The 19,228-nt window shown below is 38.7% G+C and overlaps 3 protein-coding genes and 1 long non-coding RNA gene across 8 annotated transcripts; 2 read left to right on the top strand and 2 right to left on the bottom strand.

The window, feature by feature from the left end:
• The first annotated feature begins 1,393 nt into the window (after positions 1-1,393).
• On the top strand, positions 1,394-6,495 carry LOC103970077 (peptidyl-prolyl cis-trans isomerase Pin1-like). The gene is made up of 2 exons (XM_009383714.3): positions 1,394-1,708; positions 6,129-6,495. The coding sequence occupies exons 1-2, from the start codon at positions 1,477-1,479 to the stop codon at positions 6,251-6,253; spliced, it is 357 nt and encodes a 118-aa protein (XP_009381989.2). The 5' UTR covers positions 1,394-1,476; the 3' UTR covers positions 6,254-6,495.
• A 63-nt stretch (positions 6,496-6,558) lies between these two features.
• Positions 6,559-13,195, bottom strand: LOC103970075 (uncharacterized). 5 transcript variants are annotated; one of them, XR_010502258.1, is made up of 11 exons: positions 12,994-13,195; positions 12,858-12,923; positions 11,344-11,582; positions 11,181-11,266; positions 10,012-10,235; positions 9,822-9,902; positions 9,627-9,717; positions 9,327-9,415; positions 7,461-7,572; positions 7,102-7,253; positions 6,559-6,837 (listed from the first exon to the last, which is right to left on the bottom strand). XR_010502258.1 is itself a non-coding variant. In XM_065174257.1 (11 exons), the coding sequence occupies exons 5-10, from the start codon at positions 10,048-10,050 to the stop codon at positions 7,131-7,133; spliced, it is 540 nt and encodes a 179-aa protein (XP_065030329.1). In that variant the 5' UTR covers positions 10,051-10,235; positions 11,181-11,266; positions 11,344-11,582; positions 12,858-12,923; positions 12,994-13,195; the 3' UTR covers positions 6,559-6,842; positions 7,102-7,130. The 5 variants fall into 5 exon arrangements, 3 of the variants coding, with proteins under 3 accessions (XP_065030329.1, XP_065030328.1, XP_065030330.1); XM_065174257.1 differs by having other exon boundaries at positions 6,559-6,842; positions 7,102-7,258; XM_065174256.1 differs by having other exon boundaries at positions 7,102-7,258.
• A 1,536-nt stretch (positions 13,196-14,731) lies between these two features.
• On the bottom strand, positions 14,732-17,949 carry LOC135653193 (large ribosomal subunit protein uL2-like). Its single transcript, XM_065174851.1, has 2 exons — positions 17,455-17,949; positions 14,732-15,275 (listed from the first exon to the last, which is right to left on the bottom strand). The coding sequence occupies exons 1-2, from the start codon at positions 17,892-17,894 to the stop codon at positions 14,930-14,932; spliced, it is 786 nt and encodes a 261-aa protein (XP_065030923.1). The 5' UTR covers positions 17,895-17,949; the 3' UTR covers positions 14,732-14,929.
• A 410-nt stretch (positions 17,950-18,359) lies between these two features.
• LOC135653134 (uncharacterized) lies at positions 18,360-19,219 on the top strand. Its single transcript, XR_010502332.1, has 2 exons — positions 18,360-18,711; positions 18,817-19,219. It is a non-coding gene; the product is annotated as an uncharacterized LOC135653134 (long non-coding RNA).
• The last annotated feature ends 9 nt before the right edge of the window (positions 19,220-19,228 follow it).

Below are 19,228 nucleotides of genomic sequence, written 5' to 3'. Positions count from 1 at the left end.
CTATGTGGTGGTCTATGGCTGATGTTTACATGTTTTGTCAACCAGTCAATGCGGTCATCATCATATCTGTTTACATTCTCCATGTAAATGAACCAAGATAATCTAAGTTATATTGGAATCATTCGAATTTGAGGGCATCACCTTCGTCGCCGGTGTCCTTTGGCTCTTTGCCGGAACCTCCTCCTCCTCAGACTTGGTCCTTCGCGTGCAACGACATCAAGTCCAAGTTCTTCACGCGCGCAGGCATGCAATCCTCTACGACCCTTCACCGTCGTGGTCTCTGGGACGTTGCAGAGACCCGATTACAGCGTTGCTTCTCCCACGAATTAGAGCAGAGCCGCAAGTGACGAAGGATAAGGGGAAAGAGAAAGCAGATCACGATCCACGGCTGGATCGAGAGGAGCCGTGGACCTTTGTGGTATTGAAGTAGTGGAAGAGGGGGTAATACTACAATCGGGTGGGGAGCTGTTAGGAACTTTTTTTTATAATGTTTATTGAGTCTGTTTAGTTTAATTGTTTATTGAGTTGATTTTGTTCCATTAGAGTCAAGTAGAGATTTATTTAATATTTATTTATTATTAAAGTTCAAGTCCTGATGGACTATGGGTGGAATTCTATAAATAGGGATATAACTGTTTCTTTTCGGTAATCTATGAAAAATATTATTCTGTCTTTTATAAACCTTAGGAGGTCGATTCACTCGAAGTGATCATCCCCTTTCTCTTCTTTTTTTTTACGATAAGACTTTTGGATCTTATCATTTGGTATCAGAGCCACGATAAGACTTTAGAGTCTTATCATTTAGTATCAGAGCGACGATAAGACCTTTAGGGTCTTATCATTTAGTATCAGAGCCTACGATAAGACCTTTAGGGTCTTATCATTTGGTATCAGAGCCTACGATGAGATATTTATGGTCTTATCATTTGGTATCAGAGCGACAATAAGATTTTAAGGTCTTAGCATTTGGTATCAGAGCATATGATAAGACCTTTAGGGTCTTATCAGCAGCTTACCCTCCATCAATCGGATGACAACCCCCAAGAAAAAAACCCCAAAAAATGGGATAATTTTACCATAAAATTATATTTATTTATTTTAACTTCAATATGAACATCGATGTTGCATTGCGTAAGCTACGTGCAAGAAATCTACAAATACGAGATCGCATCTAGTTTCCGCCACAGGCGATGTGGGATAGAGTAAGTGGAGAAAGATCGACCAACGGGGTCAGGTTCTTCCATAAACGAATCCAAATCAAATTACGAGACGTTATAAGGAGAGCTCGGTTTATATATATATACATATATATATATATATATATATATATATGTATATACATATATATATATATATGTATATACATATATATATATATATATATATTCCAATAAATTAAATCGCCGCTTTTACCCTCGCGTCTTAATCCCGTCTGAAGCCGCGCTCTAGGAGGAGAGGCGGGGAAGCGAGAAGAAGATGGCTGCGGAGCAGGTGAGGGCATCGCACATACTGATCAAGCACGAGGGTTCTCGGCGCAAGGCCTCGTGGAAGGATCCCGACGGTCGAGTCATCTCTGCGACCACTCGCGACGCCGCCGTACGCCAGCTCCTCACCCTCCGCGACGACATCGACTCCGGAAAGGCCCGCTTCCAGGACGTCGCCGTCCTCCACTCCGACTGCAGCTCCGCCAAGCGCGGCGGCGATCTCGGTCAGTTCATCTTCCCACCTCCATCTTTCCCTTTCTAGGGTTACGTTTCTGGATTCGTTTTTCCCTTTCATCCTCGATTTGTTGGTTTGTCCCGCGTTGATTGTTCTGCCTCTCTCGCGATCCCGTGACGACAGTGAGATGTTTGATCTATTACGTTAAATATCTTCTTCGATGTGTTCTGTTTGATATTATGCACCAATCTTTCGATCCTTTGATTTTTATCTTTCCTTATTTAAATTCATCTATGATGTTACCAGCATGTCTGATTTGTGCGTATTGCGATCTGGTAAAAATGAGTCTTTTATAAGATTTAATGTCATGGATTGTAGGAATTTGATGAGTATAGGGTGGAATCTTTAGATCAGTTAAAAAATCAGCGCATTGTGTATGCTGTGGATGTTATTTAAAATAGTATATTATGGTAGGAGATGGATCCAACTCCAAGATACATTAAATGATCTTTGAGTGGAAAAGAAGACCATTAATATTTTGGTATTTTACTGTAGTATTATTTAAGGCATGTTGTTATCATTGAATGGGATCACTAGACTCACACAAGCTTAAAACTATTTTTTTTTCTTTGATTAAGTACTATAAGTAACAAATTTTTATAAGATATGCAATGGAGCTAGTACTAGTCAAGAGCAACAAGTCAATCACGTGAATACGTATTCTTTTTGTTTATTATTATTATGATATTTTTTCATTTTATATTATTTGTTACATATATATTGTTATGTTCATAGATACGTGCAATGAGAATCGGATCATGATAAGATCATGATAATGAGATTAATTCACCTTTAAACATAGATCATAAATAATCCTGATCATATGTTACTCGATAGGGACATCGAGATAATCGGACAGACTGATGTACTGTATATCCGTCCATATGATGGAAGCAATTGGTCTCATAGCTGTTCGTGCAGAGACACTAAGGATACAGTATAGGTGCTCATTGAAGAATGAGTTCACTGATTGATCCGTTTACTAAATGTTAGATGGTTGATGATACCTCATTGTCATATAATGATTTTGTCGTCCCAACGGTGCATCTGGTCCTCAGACTCGAGATACCAAGGATGTCCTATATGAGTATATCACTCTTTAATACCGGACTTATAGGTCTGGAAGTTCCAGATCCAGCACAATCGGTTATCGGGAAATCTTACGAGTGCTATTAAGTATCAATAAAGGATCATCCACTCTCGGTATCATAAGAGGAATATCTCATGTGTTCTTGCTCAGACAAATCCATGGTCAGGGTCAATCAGATTGAAAGAGAAAGAGTTCTTTGGGAGAATCCGATTAGAGCGAGACTCGAGTAGAAACCGTATGAGCCTGACAGCATCATGCCCGGTATATGATCTCTGGAGTATTAGTTGATGAGGGATTATATGTACATGGTAACTAAGGACAAATAGATCCAAATGATTGTATTCTTTTGTATTGTTTGGGGACTGACGTAGTAGCATAATACGTTCGCAGTCGATGAGTCGAGTAAATTATATAGTAATTCATTGAGCCAGAAAGAATTCTGATAGGTATGACTCACGACCAGCTCGATATTGAGCCTAGATAGTCACACACATATGGTAGGTGTTACGACGAGTAGAGGTTCGGATATGAGATATCCGTTAGAGCTTTTATCTTTTTGGATATCTAATAAGCCCCTGAATTATTAGATCTTATACATAAGATCTAATAAGAGCAAATGAGAGATTATTGGGTAGAGACCCACTAATGTAAGAGACTTGGGTGGTTGGATGGAGATTCAGTACCCAATAGGGCAGGATCCATTAGGGTTAAGTTGATAGGGGACCTCTATAAATAGGAGGAAACTAAAGGTTCATAGGTTAGGCCTTTTTGGTTGTCGTCTCTTATTCTCCTCCTCAGCCAGCAGCCCCTATTTGAGGTGTGTGAAGATTTGGATAGCGATTTGAGGAGCAGCTTTGTAGCCCCTGCTGTGTGGATCGTCGCTAGAAAGGAGGACACTTGACCTTTTTCATTCTCTCATTTCAGGAATATATGATCTCTCTAGGTAATACATCTTTCTTATACGTGCAGTTTTCAATTTTGCGGATTTTGCGCACCAATCTTCGCACGATGATGAAACTTTTTTGTGAAAATATGGGATTTTTGTTTTTGTTTTTCTGCTACGCATGTGATGTCGTCCTAAGATTACCCTACAACAAACATGTTATAATATGTTCTCGTTGACTTGGTGGTACTTTGTTCGAAGCAACTTGTCATAATGCTTGCATATTTTAGATAAGAGAATTCTTTTAGTGTCCAATGATCACTCTTATATATTTTATACTATTATGTATTTAAATTATCCTGAGTTAGGTTTAACTTGATGCTTTAGGTTAGTGTGGGTCTAGCATCTGTTTGGTGTACAACATTGACAGTCCTCTAGTATCAGTTTGATGCTTCTACTGATTCTTAGTCTCTAAATAAGCTAGCTCCTACTCTTATAGAACTAGGGCTAATGTGCATTACATGAGGTAAGTCAAAAAGCAAATAACACAATAAGAGAACAAGTACAGGAACACAGTAAGTCTAAACTAAACCTAGTTTGCTGTATGACTCTTGTAGTTGCTCATTCACATTTAACAAACAGTGTTAGCCAAAACTTCAGATTCTACATTCTTACCTCTATATGAAAAAGAACAAAAACATGGATATTTCTTGATACATATAAAGTTTTCACTGTATCACCACTATGTTTAATTTGATACAGAACAATATTGAATCCAATTTGTTTCTACAAGTTTTCTACTTCAGTTAGGTGAAAATAGTTGGTTCAGCTCGCTTTGATGATTGTCTTAGGACTCTAGCCTTCAAAATCATCATGTGGACCAACTGTTGAAGGATTGATGAGATAAGACTTGGGGAAGCTGAAGCTTTTCATTAGAGCCTTGTTGATGCTTATTTGGTCCATTTGTTATCGTTGCAAACCTCTGTTCAACTACTAAGTAAGATTGCAAAAACTTAGAAAGCCTATATTTTAATGGTTTTTGGATAAGTGATTGACTTCAAAGAAACAACTTCAGACCATGTATCTAAAAATATCCATGAGAAATAGCTTCTAGACATCAAAACATATCTAGTTGCCTGCAAATTTAAATATGAAGGTCTCAAGCTTTCCCTGCAGTTGAATGTTTTGGGCTTGGTGAAACAATCAGAAATTCTTATGGCTTTGAGTGGGTATGATAGTTTATTCAACTTTCTGTAAAGCTGATCATGCAATGTTTTCTCAATGAATTACCAGAAAGTGATGCTGTATGTTGTTTTCCATCTTGATCTAGTCTTTGTTTTTTTTTTTTTAGAATGCCATGAAAGTTGTGTATGCCTCATCCAGAGAGTTTCATGTTTACAGAGTCATTCAACAAAAAGTGTAGATGGTGTCTTGAGAGGATATGACATTATAATGTTGCTGGAAGCAGTCAGAGCTGATTTGGAAAAAGCTTCCAGTAGTTAGCTCTCAATATGGATCAAGTTGAAGTGAGGACATGTAGTTGTACTAGCTGCTTACAGAATTGGTGATTATATTTAATCGTAACCATATGGATGCATGTTAGTAAAATAGAAAAGTTATGAAGTTCTGATTTTAATTAAGTTTCTTGCGAGCACAATAAAGTGATGGATAAGGAATAGTTGATTTGTATCAGGGTATAGGACAGTATGCTTTCACAGCTTGGTAAACATACATTTATGAGTAAAAGGGATGAGATAGTCAATCATATATTTTCTTGTCTTATTAAACCTTTAATTGTAACACATTAGTATTTAAGCCAAAACTTTAACAACTAGTAGTATGTTCTGAAGAACATGCGTACTCCAAGGTGCAACCATAGGATTTGTTCGGTTGCAACCTGGGTGCTGTATTGATTGTTTTCCCATGTTTGAGGATAAGATTGCATACATAATTCATCTGTTTCACTCCTGAACTTCTTTTGTTTTATTAATTTTCAAAACTTTTATATCAAATTTTGTTGTTGGTTGAAGGCTGTCATGATTTTCATATCATGTTATATTCGTAGATTGCAGCTTTGATAACTGATATTAAGAGACTAAGAAATATCTCTTCTATCATTGTGATACTTTTTTTTTTTAATCTCTGTCCCTTGAACATAAAAAAGCATTATCCTGTGCAATCTAAACAAATCAAGATTTTGTGGCTGTGCTACTTAAAATATGCTGATGCGACTTAAAAAGTATGATGAATTTATATTCGCAGCTTTGATTAACTCTAATTGCATTGGTATGAAAATAGTTCACCATTTCCTTAGGATTCAAGGATCCTACCATGCTTGCAGAATAATGATGTTCTGCTCTTCTCACCCCTTTTTAACATCCCATAAATGGTGTTACCTGCCTGCATTGACCTCAATTATTTTCTTAAATACTGCAGGTCGTTTTGGGCGGGGACAGATGCAGAAGCCCTTTGAAGAAGCTACCTATGCACTCAAAGTGGGCGAGCTTAGTGGCATTGTGGATACCGACAGTGGTGTCCATATTATCCTGAGAACCAGTTGATGACCAGTTTAACGAGGAAAACTTAAAACTTCAGATTTGATTCTGGATTATGAAGATCGACAACATAAATGACATTAGTATTGAAGTTGTGATGGTACTTTTTTGTTTTCTATGCTCTCTCTTCCACACAAAAAAAAAGGAGCATGATGAGTGTTTCATTTGGTTTTTACTGGAGTACTACTTGATGATACTATGGATTATATACTTTGCTGTTATTAAGCATGATTTGGGGTTGCTTTGTATGATTCGGTTTTGTCAAACAAGTGGATACGTGCGTTATGGCCTTGCTGCTGCATCATAGTAAATGTGAACTTGGCTGCACCACGCATTATATTCAGATGTAGTACTGGGGAGGGAGTGCATTGGTGGTGGACGTGTGTGAAATGTGGTTGCTTAGGCCGACAGAATGCTAAAACAGATTGTCATCACCTGGAAGAGCACTGGAGTTTTTCTAGTTGATGCTAGCTGAAGGCGAAGTGAAGCTCCTGGGTGGAGCAACGTCCGTTGCAGCTTTGGCAGGCTGTTGTTGATGGGTGTTCGGAAAGAGGACCAGCTTGTCATCGGATCAGAGTTGATGTCCATCGCTATCCTCAAAGAGCAAAGAAACTTATTAACGTTAATAACAGAGTTCAAAAAGAAATATTTCATATTTATGTTCCTAGATTCTTTTATAAAGTCATATTATAAGAATGACTTTTATTGATGCAGATGACGGACGGTACAGTTCTTCAAAAACATGATGGAGAAAGGGATTCAGTTTGCCTTTACAAATTTCGATGCTAACTACAGCTTATCTATTATTCGTGGGCTTTGTTGTTCAAACCACACGTGTGTTGAACGGACCGTACCTCCATATTGTTGGCTGAGAACGTCGAATTCACAGATGAGCCAAGTGACTCGACTCTACTCCTTCTGCCGCAATTCTCTTGCATAATGCATCACAATTGCTCATCACCTCCGTAAGTCTGCCTTTAAGTTCGCCAACTTCTACCTGTAAATTCTGCACTGCAATGTCCGCTTAAAACATCAGTAACAAAAACAGTCCCATCTTTTCTGGTCTTGGAAAAGACTGGTGTTTTGTAGATTATCAACTAGACATGGTACTTTTCCTTTCCCGATAAAGACATACAAGTAACAGATCGGTCGGTAATCATAGAATCTGGTAAATTTTCTTGGATGAGATAATCAGACAAGTTGGGCGAGTAACCTTCGGCAAGACCGTGAGCAGTCGATCTCATAGCTGAAACTGAATAATTGAAACGCTGAAGAAGCTTAACAGCCAGAGCATCTGCAGTTTCTATCTTGCTATCTATCTCTTCCTGTAGTATGTCATAATCGCCGGAAACTCAAACATCTTTCATTGTATCACCAGGCTTAGTCATGAAAAAATCTCAAATGAACACGAAGAAATATATACCCCTTGATACATACATCATTATGGCTATATCATGAAGTTATTATGGTCATACTACACACATAACAGAGAAACAAGAGAGAAAATCCAAGTCGAGCAAAGAAATATGAGACAAAGGTACTAGAGAAATCCTCCAAACAAACCAAATGTGCAATCCATCTCTGAAAAACCTTTTTGTTACGTCCAAAACTAGACTGTGCTTGCAGGGGACTTGCAATTGTTGTTGTAATGGTTTCAGACACTAGCAAAAATATACATTAAGGACTTCAAGTTTGTTGATTTAACAAGCCCATGCGACACATTTTTCTTCATGAAACATTTCGTGTTCATGCACATGACTGAATTTTAAACCACTTTCATTCCCTTACCCAGAAATGACAAGAATCATTTCATAAATTATCCTATATGCCAAAAAATTGTAATTGATGTATGCAATTAGAATGCTGTTAAATTAGATTTACTTTGAACGAGCATACTAATATTAATTTTTATGAGTTGTCCATCAATTGACTACTTATATGACACAAAGTTTGTTATACCATGGTGTACCACCCAATATGGGCGATACATGCCGATTTGTCGATATATCTCATTGTACTATATGTCAGTATGCCGATAGGGTTCGATATGTACCATAATGATAGTCGATTGATATACCGATACGGACCGGTAAAATGAACCATGATATGACATACACCTAGATAATGGAACACATCATGTAGGTCTTTTTTTAATCATATATAGAATGGAGTTCTTGAGCTAAACTGCATTGTCATTGTAAATTGGCTTATTTAGTAGGGGCATCAATTTATCCTATTCATATTTCAGGTCATGACTCATAAAGTATAAAATTAGATAGACCGGCAACAAAAAGTGTTTTGCCAAAATATGAATATGTTGATTTGGTTTTTCTAGATCAAAAAATGGCGACATGCAATCCTTCAAGGCTCGTGCTTGTGTAAAACCACTTGCAAGTTTACTTGTTTAAAAAGAAAATAAAAAGAAATCTTCAAGGTTGCAATGGAAGGATATTGATGCTTCTAAGTGGTGATTATGTCTTGGGTACTGATGAAATGGTAGTACACATGACATTAGGAAATGTCTAATATTCTGAATATCACAAGTGTTTAACCATTTATGTAGGAAGAATGATAGGAAAAGAGACCTATAAGTCCACATTGAAGTATTATAGTAGAAGTCTATGGTACATGGTAAAACTGAAGTTTAATTTCTTTGCAGTTGCCAGTCAAATATATCCAAATCAAAAGCATAACTGCAATTTATAAGAAAAAGGAAAAAAAGACAAATATTTTGTGAAGCCTAGACTCATTTTTATATAAATGTGCTTCAGAAATATCTATATGAAGGTGAATAATTCTTATTGTTATCAATTAAAATTGCTAAAAAAGTATTTCGTGAAACTCATGCATTAGCAACAGTATCTTGTTCCAGTTTGATGCACAGGTGAAGAAACCCCAGATGTTCATGATCGTTTCACTCCAGGTATTCGGATGTTGTGCTCCTAATTCTTTGTGCAGGGAACTACCTTAGACAAATCTATCTATGTCATCGGTAGTACATTGGCAGGTCTAAATTAGTGACAGCTTTTAAAATAATGCTATTTGAGAAGTATCCCCAGAGACAACATTAAGATGGCACCTGCTTTCCACATATATTCTTGACCTTCCCTTCCTGCCACTCACGATACATAGAGAAGAGCTCCAACAAAACCTTCGGATTCAAATTACCTATTATCGAGAGATTCCATGAGCATCTAAAAATAACAAATTTAGACACAAATACTACAATGTCAACTACTCAAATCTTGGTCCAAGTGCAGCTACATTAATGAAAGCTACTCGTGCATTCAGAGAGCTAAATTTGTAGCAAATCATGATGTTTTGATCTGGAATAGACAAGGAACTTATGCCGAACATTTCAAGCACAAGAAAGGCTCACCTTGAATTGAGGAGGATGAGGAGGGTTTCCTGACAAGAATGTCGGATATGCTGATCTCGGAAGGAGGCAGCGAATTCAGCAGCGGCGTCGCCTGCCAACAGCATCGACAGTAAAACAGATCGATCGATCGAAGGAAGGTAAGAAATCGGAAGAGGAAGAAAAGGAGGAGAAGTCCGGGAGAGAGCGCGGACTTACGATATTGAGGGACTTGATGCGCTCCAGAAGGGGATCGACGCCCTCGATCCTCTCGGAGACGGTGGTGATCTCATCGATCGGCTACAAACGAGATTAAAGAAACAACAAAAACGAGATCAATCGCACGAATGGAGAAGGGGAAGAGGTTTCCGCCAGAGAGGAGGAGAGGGGGCAAAGGGGGAAGAGTAACCTGGTGCGGTTTACGGGGAACAGATTCGGAGGCGCCCATCGGAGTCGGGGCCGTGGCTTTTTGTTATTTATGGACACCAATGAGCACTGGCGGTGGTTATAAACGTGAAGTCCGTCGCCGGCTACCCGCCACGATATCTTATCATATTATGCGAGTATCGGGTCGCATTCAGGTATCAAGACGTGGAGCGGTTAGAAGCGAAACGGTCCGGATCCGGGTTGGACCTGAAGTTGGTTCAAAATTTAGTAACGAATCAATACAATAGGCGGCTAGGAAACGATTTCCTAGCCGCCTAGGGGACCCTAGTGCTAGGGATTTATGGTCACATGGGATAAGCTGACATCAAGGTTTTTTAGTAGCAGAGAGGACCTTAGGGATAGGGGTCGCATGGGACAAATTGATGATCAGGATTTTTTTGGCTGCGAACCTTAGTGTAACATCCCATTAGTCCCACATGGAAAGTGGACAATAAGTATGATTGACTTATATGGACTTGATGAGTGTATTATATTAATTTTTACTTAATGTCGTAACATTTGGTATCAGAGCTGACCTAATATTTGGGAGGGCTACCCGAGGACGTTAAGCTAATTGAGTTGGAGTTAGGGATATTATAACATCCCATTAGTCCCATATGGGAAGTGGACAATGAGTATGATTGACTTACATGAGCCTGATGATGAATGTACTATGTTAACTCTCGCTTAAGTATTTTGATCCGTGGTTGAAGGACCAAAATAAAATTATCGACCAGTTGGCTCATCAGACTCGGATCATGAAACTTAAGGATAGGGATTCCTAACCCTAGTGTGCTAGGGATTTATGGTCGCATGAGACAAGGTGACAATCAGGGTTTTTTGGCTGCTCAGGTAACCTTAGGGTAGGGTACCCTAAAAACTGTCAAATAATTAATACACTGAAAGAAATTAGCCATTGATTGTGAGTGTAGTATAGTTAAAAGAAACTATGTCCAGCTGATGACATTGACTTCTTTATCAAAACAATCATCGAAGCTCTCAATCAACTAATCCTTGTGAAGGCGTTTCTATTGAGAAATCTAGTTGGGAGGTTTCACACCACTTCATCCTAGACAAGCATCAACAGTATGGATGGAAGCACAATGTTCCAATTAGCTAAAACATAATCACGATAAGAACATTAATGTTTACCTGTGCAGGTATTTGATCTGAACACCAGGAAGAGCTGTTGCCAGATGTTTAACATGAAGTAGAAGCATGTAGCACGCAAACCAAAACTAGTACCAGACTGTGGTTAGCAAGCTGATTTTGCATTTGCTTATTTAATGTGAAATAAAGGGAAGTTAAATTTTACCTGTCACAGCTAGAGATGGATTATTGCAAACAAAAATCGAAAGGGCATTCCCTTTTCTGGTACATTGTGGTCACAGTGACTAAGAAAACCATGAACCAGATTGCAGAGAGATTCACAATAACAAAAATTTAAGCCAATTAAGATTCAAGGACACCCATCAACAGGAACCACAGCAGGACACATCCTTGTCCTCAGTGGTGGCCTTTAGCATCAGCCTTCTTGTGAGACTTTGCTTTGGTCTACATAACAAATGGAAAATGATATTAGATATGAATAAAACATACAAAAAAGATTCAACATGTGTTATCTTTTATGCATATCTTTAAACAAGCTCTACAAAATATCTTCAATAAGAACAACCAGCTCTACAAAATATCTTCAAGGGCATCTATTATGATTATGATTATGATTAGCAAACACATCAGTCATTACCACCAAGGATCACATTTTATGAAAATGGATATTCTAAAAGTTAATGAAGTAACCCTGCCTTTTCTTTTAATTTAAGGAATATCACTTAACGAAACTAGCTTACGAGCAACACTCGACACTATAAGATTAGATATTCCGATTCATCCCTCCCCAGAGCAAAGCAATAGAAAACACTAAATGGCTGACAATATTGAAGATTTTAAGTGGCATCTTTCACAGGTACATTCTCCTTAATAAAGCATGTAGCTGCACAAATTTTGAAGTGAAGCATTGCTTGTAAATATTACTTCACAAAATGCCACAGGTCATATACTTTAACCATAAATGTTATGCAACAAGCATCATACAACATAAGGACAATCCAAAGGGAAGGGAACAAGAAATAGAAAATTTCACAAAGTGGTAGAAACACAAAAAAAAAAGAATAAAAAATCTGCCAATGAGTCACTATCTCAAATAACCAAGATTAGGTGTCACTACCACACAGCTCAATGGGCAAAGACCCAAACATTAATTTGATAGGTCCAATATTGGATGACACAAAATTCTCAAGTTCAAGATAATCGTAAGATACCCATCTAGCCCTGTATATTAACCACAATCAACCTCCCACTTCCAATGTCAGACTAAATCGGGATGTCACAAGTATCACAGTTTCAGAATTTACTAGTAAATATGTATTAAGCAAATTTTGAACTTTTTTTAACCCTGAAAACATTCGAATTTTGGTATAGCACTATGACCTATGATCCAATGTTTGCATTCAACTTTACAAAAGATATCAAACTTGTCATGGATTAGACGAGTTTTTGATGTATTGATTCATTTAAGCCCTGACTCCAAGCTACATCAGACCCACTCACTAGAAGTCCTGTACGCTAAATCAAGAGACTCAGAATCGTAGATATCAGCCTTCACACACGGAGAAAGCAGATCAGCCGGATAAAGCAACAGGATCTGATACCACAAACAATCGGTGACCAGCGCCAAATGTAGTCACGACAACAAAGCACGGATGTAGGAGCTAAATGCACATCGAAAGAGCAAATATCAGAGGGGAAAGAGAGATCTAGCACAAATACCCGGAGATAGGAAAGCTTAATGCTACCGTAGACAAGGCCGAAGGCGACAGCCGAGGTGCGAGCCACCTACCAAATTCGAATAGGTGATCAGAGAAAAAGGAAATAGAGCGAAATAGAGAAAGAGAGGGAGACGTACGAAGGCGAGGGTGCTGACTCCGGAGTAAGGGCCTGGAATCGCCATGACGAGCTCCGATATATGTAGCAGAGAGAGAGAGAGAGAGAGAGAGAGAGATGGGTCGGAGATGGAAGAAGGAGCGACGGCAAGCGATCGCAATTGGCCGAAAGCCCTAAATGCAAGACGGTCAGAAAACGGTTCCCATTCGTGTTTGTGGTCGACGGAGACCATGTTTTCTTTTATTTCTTTTCTAAAATTACATATTTGCCCCTGCAATGTTGAATACATACATCTTCGTCCAAAACAGTTAAACCTAAGTTAAAGGTAATATGTTCATTAAATGCTTATTTATGTATCATTTCAATCACAATGAGGTATTTTTACCATCATCTCTTCCGTTTAAACCTTGACGGTCCCCATCAATATCAAATTCAATTCAACTGGAGTTTGAGATGAACTCTGATTCGATCCTAATATGATCCAACCAAACTCAAATTCGATCAGCTCAAAGAACTCATTTGTGCTTGACTTAGATTAAAGGGAGAGTTGCACTCAGTATTGAAAGTTGAGTTGAGACTCTAATTGAGGAGAGTCCAACCCAAGCAAAGAGACCTCTCCTCTCCTCCAAAGCTATAAAACCAAGGTTTCCACAACCTCAAGGAAGCACCAATAGCCTGCAACAACTTCGTCAGCAAGGAAGACATCAAGAAGCCAACCTTCAACTAACCTTGAGAGATCAGATTCTTCTTTATCATCCATCTACAGCCTCTTCTTCCTCGACTCCAATAGCAGCTTTATCCATCTACAGCCTTAGGAAGAGGTGTTGGCGGTTGAGAAAAAGAAAAGAGAAGAAAGCCTCGAAGAAGACAATGCTTGTGCATGAGAAGTTTGAGCTTTATTGCTCACAAACTCCTTTCGATAGTTCCATGTTTAAATACTTCATTTTAAGAATGAAATTGATTGCTTTTGCTTCTGAAATATTATCTTCCCACAGTGATCCTCTTAAGTCCTCCCCCAAACGGATGAATTAAAAATAGCCCTTTATAAAAATAACCTTGTAAAAATGTATTGAATAAATGATTGTTGAGTCAAAATCTTAGTTTATGGTTGTAAAACATTTATGGTTGTATCGCTCGAGTATTAATTCACTCAAATAAACCAGCTTTTGTTCCACATAAGATATATATATATATATATATATATATATATATATATATATATATATATATATATATTCTCGTCCTAAATCAAATTAAACTTTAATGAATGACTAATTAATTTTGATTCTTTCGATCATCCATTTTCACACTCACAGTTCATTAATAACAAAACGGATTATTCTCATATTTTATGAATTATTTTGATATATAAAATATAAATTTCAATGTGAACTTCCTGAAGCGAATAATGCTCAGAACCTGTATCTATAGAGAACCACCTACTATTAATCAGATATGCCCCGCCCCTAAACGGTGAGGAGGAAACCAAGTCAGAAACACATTTTGTTCATTAAAAGGGGAAGACGGGAAGAACTTAAAAGATATCCACAACATACATAAAAAGGAGATTGAAGGGAGCTTTGTGGCAATGTTAATGTCACTCATCCACCAGTATCACTTCACTTCTAATAGTTGTGGGGAAGAAAAGTTTTTTTATCCACCTTCAAGAAAACCTATTCCAAGTGTGTGATTCTTGGACCAAGATAATATATGAACCTAGTGCTTCAACCAACATCTTATATGTAAATCAAAGTAGCCAATTCATGAACAAGATTAATTAAAAAAAAACTGTTCTGGCAATGACTCTATCAACTTCAACAACACAAAATCCAAATCGAAGAAGCAGATCAAAATTTAAAAGTAAAGTCCAGAAGGGTCCAGCACAACATTAACAAAAGTCACCACCATTATACTATCAAATGAAACCAAGGTACCATACGCTTGTTATTGCTAGCAAACTAAGAAGTCTTCTCAGCCTTTGCAGCAGTGGCAGCAGCCTGTCCCCGTAGACGACCGGTCCTCCTTGCAGCAATAAGACCAACCTTCTGCCCAGGAGGAGCATCACGGCGAACAGTGGAAGCATGGCCAATGTGCTGGTGATTTCCTCCTCCGTGAGGATGCTCCACAGGGTTCATGGCCACACCACGAACCTTAGGCCAGCAGTTCCTCTTCACCCTGAACTTGTGGTATGCATTGCCAGCCTTGAGCATTGGCTTCTCAGTTCTCCCACCACCAGCAACCTGCCCAATCATGGCGCGGCAATTACTTGGGACAATCTTCTTGGCTCCGGATGGAAGCTTGATCCTACAAAAAATTCAGATAAAAAAGAACATAACACTCAAGTCTTTCAGTGAGCTCCAGGATATTATATATATATATATATATATATATATATATATATATATTCAAGGGCAATTTCCCAAACGATACTCACATGTTAAGTATTTCCCAATCAATACCCTCTCTTTTGTTTTTTCCCAAACAATACCCTTAATTTAAAAATATCCCTTAATTTTTCTGCCAAATCTTTTCACCCATTTTTATACTAGTTTTAGACTGTTACAATGTTTTCATTTGGCTCATTTACAATGTTTTTCAATAGTATTTATCATGGTCCATCTTACCCATCTACACTGATGTACCAATCTATTGTCGATATGATACGTACCAACATACTGAGACACGATACAATAGGATGTCTCGACAAACTAGTATGTACTACCCATACCGACTCCCTATTGGATTGGTACTTACCGCTCGTATCGAGCGGCATGTCGCGATACGACAAACTTTGGCATTTATAACATTTTTATTAATGTACGGAAAACATTGTAAATGTTATTGAAAGATGCTATAAGTGACATCATATTGTGCTTTTTAATTATTATTCCTTGTAGACCATTATGACACTATATATCATAGTATGATATATCAAATGGTTAGTAGTGTTTTGATTTTATTTGGCTCATTTACAATGTTTTCAAATAGGGTTTATAGTGTTTTTATTATGGTCATATGGTGATCAAAACAAAGTATAACACAAAAAAAACATTGTAACAGGTCAAAACACTATAATAAGCGGGAAAATTTCAGGGGTAATTTGGATATGTTAAAATTAAAGATGCTATTGGGCAAAAAGCAAAATAGGAGTTACGGATTGAAAAATCATTTCAATCCTCAAAATATATGGATTTTCTAGGGAAATCGCCCTATATTCAAGTCAAAAAAATTATATGCAAAGCAGATGCAAAAGATGGCACACTCAAGAATAAAGGAATGGTCATTGCTGCCGGACAGTTAGAATCTGGGGAACTGATTCAAGAATAAATATGGCAATAAAACCCATCAAAAAATAAAAACAGCAACAGCTTCAGCAAACAATGGTGTTTTTACTGTACACATTTACTGAATAAACATACATGCACAAATGGAATGTGAAGACCACAAGCATTATAATTACATTTCCCTATTGACAAGCAAGAGTAAGAAATTTCCCTAATCCTTTTTTTCATATCTATCCAGACAGTGCAGGTGAAGTCAAGATCAGGCTATACTTTAATTATAGAACTTTCAAGCCTAGTTTTTTCTAAACCAACAAACTAAACTTCTTCATTTTAATATTACAGGTTGTGATATAGTTGATTTCATATGCTTCTCTCCTTGTCAAGCGAACATCAAAGTTGAAGAAAAACTAATTGCAAAGAAGCAAAGCTAAACCAGGAACCAAAATAAGCCCCCCAAAATTGGAATCGAGAGCAACTAAAAGATTTGCATTTAAATCTCTATACAAGTATCTGAAGCAATAATCATTCTTTCTCTATTTAAAGGTCCCAAATTCTCTTAGTAATTTAACTTGCACTTATTTTCATATGTATCTCTATCCCTTTCCGATCTACATCCCTTGCCTCTCCTACCTTATTTCCTCTCTCACCATATGTCTAAGTTAAAACTTCTGCTTTCTCACTATTTTTTGCTGAAATTTATCACAAGCTGAGAGGCATTGACATCATAATCTAAGCAATTCTAGTTTTCATATACATAAAAGACTAATCACATCATATTAAAACATGCTACACAAAAGACAAATACACTACTCTTATCCTAACTGTAACCACATTCACAACCCACAAAATAGAAGATCAAAAAGTAAATTTTGAACAAACAATTCTATCTGCATCTGAAGGATTCAGAATGTCAGATTACAAATCTGAATATCTTAATCAACGAAAACCTAAATGTCCTACTTTATCGACTTCCTATTTGAAACCGTATAATACCAAATAACAACACAACAGAAATCCATTATAAAGGTCAAGTTGGAAATATTACAATAAGCTGATGGACCTAACCATTTGATTCAGAAAAATCACAAACGAGAGCATGAATCATCAAACAAAAAAATTTCCTTTTTCCTCGGGCTTCAGATCCGAAACTCAAAACAACAAAGAACTAAAAAAAGGATCGATAAGGGGCAAAGTAGGACCTCGACGTGCCATTGTCAGGATTATGGCTGATGACTATGGCGTAATCGCCGGAGGCGCGGGCGAGGACGCCGCGATCGCCGACGTGGTGCTCGACGTTGCAGACAACAGCACCCTCGGGGATGGAGCGAAGGGGGAGAACGTTGCCGACCATGAGGGAGGCCTTGCGACCGCAGTAGATGAACTGGCCGGTGTATATGCCCTCGGCGGCGATGAACAGCTCCTTCTGGAGCTTGTACCGGAAGGGATGACGGAAGGTGACGCGGGCGAGAGGGGCGCCGCGGCCGGGGTCGTGGATGATCTCGGTCACCACGCCCTTGAGGTACCCATTGCGCTCGCCGAAGTCGAGGCTCCGGAACCGCGCCGGCCCCTTGCGGTGGTGCGTGTGCGACCGGAACACCGAACCCGCTCCCTTCCTCTGAGCCCGGATCACGCGCCCCATCCCGGCGGCGACGAAGTGGCAGCGAAGGGAGAGTAGATAGGGTTTGGAGCTCGATCGTGAGTGCGATATTTATAGTAGCTGAGCAGAAAAATGGAGCTTTGGTGTGCCCTAGCTTGTGCGGTTCTGATCACTCTCAACGTTGCTCCCGGCACCGTTGGATTTCTGAGCGAGATTTGTTTCGTATTAGTCATTAATGGGCTTCAAACATCAAGGCCCATTTATGTGCCCAAATCAGAGTTATAATTGGGCCGACCCGTATCTACTTAACTTCCCAAAGACAGCCCATCTATTTCGACAGATGCTGTTCATTCATTCAATTGTGTGAAATCCTGATCGCATTGCATCAGTAGTGGCTAAAACAGCAGTAATGTTGGCCTTAATGCCTGAAGGGTGGTCCCCTCTGGTCTTTCTATATATATTGGACATGTGTTTCTGCAGCTTCAACATCGAGTTCGATTCGAGATCGAATCCGACCAGGATCTGCTCACTGTAAATCTAAGCCTACTATATATGGCTCAACTTGCAATCGAGGAAGAGCAACATGAGGCAAAGCAGCCATGGAAGCACCCTTTCAATAGGTCAGTTTCCCCTCGAAACGTGGCCTTGTTTGTGTCGGCCCACCCAAGAAGACACGGATAAGCTTATCCAATGCCCTCTCCTTATTACCAATGGTGACCCCTTTCGGGTCCTTATAACATTAAGAACGTAGTCTTCATTGAGCTATAGAACAGCAGTTGGTCATCAGATGGGTGGGGTCGATGGTGGTTCCTCTGTCTCAGCAATGGCTCTTAGTTATTTTGGCTTCCGCAACAACAAGGTGAGCTTGCCTTGGATCGACACTCGTAGCTGTTCCAGTGTTTGCTTTTGTTCATAGTGAATGCCAAGACAGTGCAGGATAAGCAATTCTTCCGTGTGTGTGCAGCAGGAGGAGGGAGGAGTGCAGCAAGAAACAGAGAGCATGAGGAAGACGATGGGGAAGAGGAGAGAGGAGGAGGAGGAAGGAAAGGCGAGGAAGAGTTCGGAGGCCAGTGGAAGGGCAGCCCGATTTGCAGTGGAGTTGGATGGCCTGCACTGCTTCGAGACCTTGATAGCTCATTAATGGACACTAAAGGTTCTAGATTTCATATATAGTCAACATAATCAATCCTAAACTACTACTTCTTCTTCTTCTTCCTTTTGTTCTGCTCGAAGGTTGTCATTCATTAGAGGTATATCATCGAGTATTCAAGCCCTATGTTACTTTCTTGTTGCGTTGACACTGGTAACAAATGTCATTGATTCATCATCAATTTGTCAGTGGTAAGTTAAAATAGTTGATCGGTGAAGTAGTCTAT

The sequence above is a fragment of the Musa acuminata genome, chromosome BXJ3-11 (genome assembly GCF_036884655.1).
Source record: "Musa acuminata AAA Group cultivar baxijiao chromosome BXJ3-11, Cavendish_Baxijiao_AAA, whole genome shotgun sequence".
Classification (NCBI taxonomy): domain Eukaryota; kingdom Viridiplantae; phylum Streptophyta; class Magnoliopsida; order Zingiberales; family Musaceae; genus Musa; species Musa acuminata.
The sequence above is the reverse complement of the archived record's forward strand: the minus strand, read 5'-3'. Positions and strand labels throughout refer to the sequence as shown.